General features: G+C 33.7%; 1 protein-coding gene across 1 annotated transcript; it reads right to left on the reverse strand.

The window, feature by feature from the left end:
- Window positions 1-1,256: 1,256 nt before the first annotated feature.
- On the reverse strand, window positions 1,257-7,259 carry LOC105110541 (protein pleiotropic regulatory locus 1-like; the record flags this gene model as incomplete). The annotated part of the gene is made up of 17 exons (XM_011005613.1): window positions 1,257-1,768; window positions 1,853-1,930; window positions 2,247-2,311; window positions 2,957-3,034; window positions 3,308-3,374; window positions 3,472-3,532; window positions 3,741-3,824; window positions 3,956-4,057; window positions 4,138-4,223; window positions 4,314-4,377; window positions 4,987-5,079; window positions 5,735-5,819; window positions 6,118-6,180; window positions 6,616-6,697; window positions 6,871-6,979; window positions 7,090-7,114; window positions 7,210-7,259. Coding segments are annotated over 17 exons (1,365 nt in total), but the record flags the coding sequence as incomplete, so codon positions are not given.

Below are 7,259 nucleotides of genomic sequence, written 5' to 3' on the forward strand. Positions count from 1 at the left end.
TTGTTGTTGTTGTTGTTGTATTATTGTTATCTGCAATTTATACAATTAACCTCCCTATGGTTCGACCTCGGTCTTGCAGGGTTATTTATTACTTTAACATTCCTACACTTGGAAGAAAACATCAATATTTTAGTCGTGTCATTAACTTAACTTGCACTTAGAAAAACCCTACAAAAATAAAAGTAAAAAAATCACATAACTCAAGACTCAATAATTTAACGCTAAATAATAAGATTGTAAAGAAATCAATTGGTTAAAAAGATTGAGAAAAAAGTATCTGAGTTAACCATGTTTAACTTGATTAACCTATTACCCAAGATATGAGATCGAGATAACATAAAAAATAAGAAATTAGAACAAACAATGAAGTTAAGATCTTAATAATCAAGTGTCAAATTATGAATTTGAAATAAAAAAAATTAATTTTCAATAAACAATTGTCATATTGGGAGGCAACCATAAAAAAATAACAAAGTAAAATATTCAACTATAAAACAATTTAAAACTCAAATAATACAGACCAAATATGATATAAAAACAAAAGGAAAGAAAATAATTAGAGGCTAAATTGAAAAAAAAACTAAGAAAAGGATGAAAAAAGTAATCAAAAAAATGAAAACCAAAACTTGATAAAAATAAAAATAAAAATAAATGTAAAAAATGAAAACCAAAACTTGATAAAAAAAAAAATAAAAAAAAATATTGAGGGATAAAATTGAAAAGAAAAAGATAAATCACGAAAATAATAAGAATATAAAAATCAAAAGAATAAGGACAAAAATGAATTAAGAAAAAAAAATCCAATAAAATTAGGAGGGAAAAAATTGCAAAAAGTAAAAATATAAAAAATAGAAATAGAGTAATAAAAAATAAAGGGACTAAATTGAATAAAAAAATCAAATTGAATAAAATATCCAAAATACCTTCAAAAAACATCCAAAGCTAAATAAATAATAATCAAAAGGAGGGATAAAATTGATAAAATCAAAAACTAGAGAACACAATTATTTTTTGAAAGGTCAGGCATGAATTTCTAAGGAAAGAGAGAAAAAAGAGAGAAGAAAGAAAAAACTATAATAAAACTAACATTCAACATTTTTTTTTTTGTAATGTCCTAAAATTAAGCTAAAACATAATTTTATTTTATTTTTAAAAAAGAAAAACTTACGTATCAATGACAATTTTTTAGATGAAAAATATAATTTGGTTTTAGAATACATATTTGAGAATTGAATGTTATACAAAAACATAAGAGACAACTAGAAAGATAAAGATACGTTAAAGACTTGCAATACTGTACAACAAACTGAGTTATTCACCCTTTCATTTTCTTAGTTATTTGAAGAACCCTAAAGTAGTTCCCAATCTAGGTTGAATCCAAAACGAACCAGGCCACACGAAGGAATTACAGTAGCCAAACGAGAACGCTAAGAATTGCACCATCAACTTTTCAAGGCTACGCTTACGTTGAGGAGTTTTACTTGTTCTCATGCTCATAGCAAGCAACTGCGAATACAACAAAAGCTGATTACATGTTATATTATGTCAAAAATGTTGCTCCTGAGTATGATAGCGAATAGGAGCAAGCAGAGTCATTAGAACCGCCGGATATCTTTTGGTGGCTTGAAGTTGAGGGGATGAGTTTCTGTAGTGGCATCTTCATCTTCCTTCCACATTTTTATTGTCTTGTCAGCTTCACAAGTAACAAGCCTCGAACCGGTCATGTCATACGAGAGAGCATATATACCGGCTTCACTATCCAATGAACCTGGGGCCAAATAGATATCAGCATAAACCTCTTTCCCTTTCCACACAATACCAAATCTATCAGAAAAGGTAGTGGGAAACATACCAGGCTGCACAATTGTCTGTGCTTGCTGGAAATTATGTCCACTCTTCCAATCCCAGAACCATAAGCTCCCATTGTCACCTAAAACAATGTTTTGGACAAATGAGTATAAAACTCGGCAAATATCCAAGACTGCCAACTTCTTTTCAATGCAGAGACAAATGAGGAAGTGGATGTTCCTCCTATTCACCCATAAAAAAGAAACAAACCAAATGTGAGAGGATATCAAGGGTCCAAAACCAAAGATTAACAATCTTGGGACTGGGACAAGATTTTAGGCATTAGACATGGATTATGACTGGTGATCTCTGTCTAGTTAGGAACTACAACATGTTATGACTTCAGACAGCAAATCAGTAGAGCTTGGACCATGATTAAAAAGTACACAGAAGCGCACCTCCTGTAGCCATAACACCATCTTCATTGACAGCCATCGCATTAATGATGGTTTTCTGCTGAGAGCTGCTCCAAGTAGTAAGAGGTCAGGTTATTAGACATACTATGCTGACAGAATATCAATGCAAAGATGTCAGATGCATGCAATGAATAATCAAATCACTTCTCAATAGCGAAATGAAATTATACAGAGTATCAATGAATAATCATGCTGACAGAATATCAATGCAAAGATGTCAGATGCATGCAATGAATAATCAAATCACTTCTCAATAGCGAAATGAAATTACACAGTGCCCTTGTCTTAAAACTAGTTTTGAAAGTAACTCTATCCAGTCCCTAAAAGAAAGGGATTCATTCAGATGTTAACAACCTGGGTTACCAATCTTACCACAGGATGTTAACAACCGAAGAGGCTATAATACATAAAGAGTTATGCAAACATATAGGATAAAAATTTCAAAACCATTTCCCTTTCACCCATAATGACCAATAAAGATAAATATTACAAGGGCAATAGATTTCCTTATGCTCTTATCAATTCATAATTCATTTCACCAAGCTTAAGACAGCTTAAGCAATCACAGTCATCTAACAGAATCTCAGTCATCAAAATACACAGGCAGACAAAAACAAAAAGAAACACATGTATGTACAACTTGCGGATGACTGTAGAGTTTAAGCAACTAGATATTGTGTTTGAGAACTTACAGCATGTTGTGTAAAAATTCTCCTTTTGGAAGACTGAATTTCTTAATGTTGTCAGCTGATGCAGAAGCAAAGCAATGCCTGCAGCATAAAAAAGATTATATATGTATAGTAAGAACTATGCTGTATCATTAACAGGCATTAACAGGTAATAAAGCAATGCCTGCAGCATAAAAAAGATTTTATATCTATTTATATTAAGAACTATGCTGTATCATTAAATTTCTTAATGTTGTCAGCTGATGCAGAAGCAAAGCAATGCCTGCAGCATAAAAAAGATTATATATGTATAGTAAGAACTATGCTGTATCATTAACAGGCATTAACAGGTAATATCGGTGGCAGGAAATTTACTCTGTCGGATGCAGTGCCATGGCTCGCACAGATTTCTTGTGATGTGTAAGAGTTAACATGGTCTTACCTACAAGCCAGAAAAACCATCATTCTAAACTCAAAAAAAATCTATAGAATGAAAAAATTATAAGGGAAATCCAATCCTCCCAAGAAATGTAACTTACCATATCTAAGGTCCCAGAACTTAATAGTTGAGTCATGGGAACCAGTAACCACTTGAGGATCCTGGAAACAGAAAGAAGCACATTTAACCAATGATGTTAAGGACACAAAAAGGGAGCTTAAATAATGAAAGCAACAATTAATTTCCCTCTATTTTGACTTGCATTTATCAAACTATAAATATCATTTGAAAATTTAAAGCATGAGGTAGCAACAGTAATCAGGAGAAAAATGTAATATGAAACAAGAAATAACAGGAAAAATCACACACCGTAGGTCGAGTAAAAACTGAGCACACTGTATTATCATGCCCTGACAGTGCAAAAGCTTGCACCTTGGTACGAATATCCCAGACCTAAGAACAGTTTTGACATGTTATCTTTCTATATAAAAAAATCAGCAAGAATTTTAATCTGATTGAGTAGCTAAACAGACTGCTGACTTTATTGCAGGAAGAAAACCACATCATACAAATAAATTCCATACCCGACAGACAGAATCACGTCCCCCGGTAAGCAAAAGGTCAATAGTAGGATGAAGGGCCAAGCAGTAGACACCACTTAGATGACCATGATAAGACCGGACAACCTGCACAGAAAACATGAGTTTCACAAGCAGATTCACTCACATTATAGCTCTGGCTAGGTTACTTAGGTATAAGTTCTCACCTTATTCTGCTCAAGGTCCCAGCATTTAACCTGTTTATCATCACCAGCAGAGAACATGTAGGTATGTCTTTGGCTGACGGCAAGGCCTGCAAAGAGACGGTCTCAACATTTGAATCCCTTGACAGCATGATTAACCAAAAGCAATTCATACCAGCAATGATTTATCATCAACTAACCTCGTACTTGCTCAATGTGTCCAGTTAGTGTGAGCTTTAACCTTCCACTCCCAACATCCCATATCTACTACACCCAAATTGGAGGAAATGAAACAAGCCAACAGAAGTTGCTATGAAAATTGGAGAGAAATCCAGTCTAGTGAATACTCTAAAATCTACATAATAAAGGGAAAATACTCATTGAAGAACTCTAATTTGGCACTCCTGAAAAGTAATAACCTTTGCAACAGCATAAATTAAATTCATCACATTCTTGGAAATTATCTACTGGCTACAACCATTTGCAACAGGACTCAATTTCCATGGACCGTTCAGCTTGAAATGGCCAAGTATATCAGCTTTTACCATTTCTTGGAAATACATTTTCTGAACATCATCAAACATGAAAGTATTATGCTGAAATTTAAAATTTCTAGAACTTTTAGATTATGCAGGTCCATAGTAAGAAATGGATTTGTTACACAAATAAATGAATTGGAAACTCAGATCCAGTAATGTAATGAGAAATGACATGATTAACAGAACATGCAGAAGAGTTCAAATTGACAGGAAAGTGAATCCTAATCATGAATTAGCTGGAGTTCAAACAGCCAATTACATGTAAGATCAGTTATTCTGTTGTCAGTAAATGTCATCAAACTAACTGAATGAAGGAATATTAAAAACTTAATACCTTGATTGTTCGATCAGCAGAACCAGTACCAAACCATGTATTACTTGGATCAAATGCAATAGATCTCACCCAACCCAAATGGCCACTAATGACCTGCACAATCAACCAAGAGCGATGAATAACACCTTTGGGTTTGCACTCAACTACCAAAAGCAGTTCAAGCAAAACCACTTGTAATCAATTGAGGATCAAAATAAGAATTGTCTGATGGTACTTTGTGGTGACATATTTTAATGGAAAAGACAAATACTCAGCATTAGAAGCAGAGATGCGGCATTATCAACATCACAAGTATATGAAAGCAATTGAAGAGCTCAGAGAACAATATTAGCAGTGCACAGACTATCTAGTAAGACAATCAAGAGCCAACACTTGACAGGATGATCATAGAAATTAGCATACTCTCCTCTATACCAAATTTTCTGGCCCACGTTTGTACACATTCATTATTGTTAGTGAATCAATTATTAGCCTTAGAAAGTTGAAACAAAGTCTGATTTGTCATTTGAAGAGATAGCCATATCCAATTTTATGAATGACTTGAATTAAAAAAAAAAAAAAAAAAAAAAAAGACAAAGATGCACAATAAAATATTTGTAAGTAGACTAGATTAATGCATTTTCTACAAGAACCACAGTTGCTGGAAGGAACAAAATAGACAATTAATTTATCACTTGGAAGTGACATTTGAGCAAAATACCCACACAGCCACCAAACCTTCCCCAACAGAAGTAGAAAAATTTCTTACCCTGTAGTTCTTCCATGGAGGATGCCAGACAGGGCGAGGCCATTTGCTCGGGATTCTTTCCATTATCGCGGAGGTTGAGAAGTTCCTATTACACAGAAAGCAAAAGGTAAGCCAAATAGTCACATTACATGTGACATGCATATGAGGACTACAACATATGTTAGTAAGATTATTGGGCAAAATAAGTAGGAAAAACAGCTGTCCCATTTTTAAAAAAAATGAAGCAAACAACAAAGAGATGAGATGAGGAAAAAAAAAATCAAATCAATACATTCTGGTTAGATCCATCTCAGTGGGCAAGTATTACATAAACATCCAAGCGTAGATGTTTGTCTCATTTGTTATGAAATATAGCATGAAACAAAAAAGGGATTAACATAAACCTTTCAGATGAACCAGAAGCAGTAATCACTGAAGTGCTTTTGCCCGAAACACCAACATCATTCCTGATAAGAATATGAAAATTATATGCCAACAGAAAAAAATTCCAAAGTACAACAATAACTCACTTGCATGTCAAAAAAAAGAAGAAGAAGAAGAATCATGACATAAACCGCTACTCCTGAATTCATATGTATCAAAGAATTCATAAACCGTGACTCCAAATCATGACATTATATTAATCATGCAAATCAATCATGATCAGTATTTCAGTTTATCATCTTGAAAAGATGTGTATGCAAGGGCATATTCAAACAAGGCCGGGAAGATAAACAGAAAGATCACATTTACTAACTAAAAAATACATAAAAAAGTTGATAGTCAAAATATCAGAAAAAATATAACCAGTAGAAGATATGAAAGACGTAAAAAATATTAAAAGGGCCATTGTTGTCCATGTCAGTCTTTGCAATAAAACCAAACACAGATAGAGAACTCACAGTGTCTTTGGTTGCAAAGATGGACCAACAACTAATGCATTTTGAGCTCCACCTTTTTGTGAAACCCTAGAATCACCTGGACCTGCAAGACAATCAAAGCATCCTAGCCGTAATCAAAGCATCCTAACCGAGTCACCAAATTCATTATCAAGATCTTTTATTGCCTAAATGAATCAACACTTACGCACAAAACAAGGTCTACTATTAGCATAAGCAAATAAACATGCAGGCGCATAATCAAGAATACATCAATACCCGAAATAGCAAGGACAGTAGAAGACCCTGAAGCTTCCACTGCAGCAGAATTAACTTGTCCTGGAACGATTTCACTCCCCACTTTGATTCCTTTATACTCCACACTAATCTACACAGCAAATCCCGGCATGGATACAAGTTTGCAATCGTAAATCTTTAAAACTCCAACATAATCACTAACTCCATACCGAAAGGAATGAAGGGAGATTTCGAACTAACCTTGTGGCTCATTCGAATTCTTTTACTGCATTAACGAGATAAGAAAAACACAATTAATAAATAAAAAATTTGAAAAAATTAAGAGATATATAAAATTTCAAAAGAATTGAAAATTGCAACCTTTCAGGATCGAGTGGAGCGAGCTGAGAGTGAATAGGAGAGAAGAGATC

Source organism: Populus euphratica, unplaced genomic scaffold (assembly GCF_000495115.2).
Source record: "Populus euphratica unplaced genomic scaffold, PopEup_1.0 scaffold254.1, whole genome shotgun sequence".
NCBI classification, from domain to species: Eukaryota; Viridiplantae; Streptophyta; class Magnoliopsida; order Malpighiales; family Salicaceae; genus Populus; species Populus euphratica.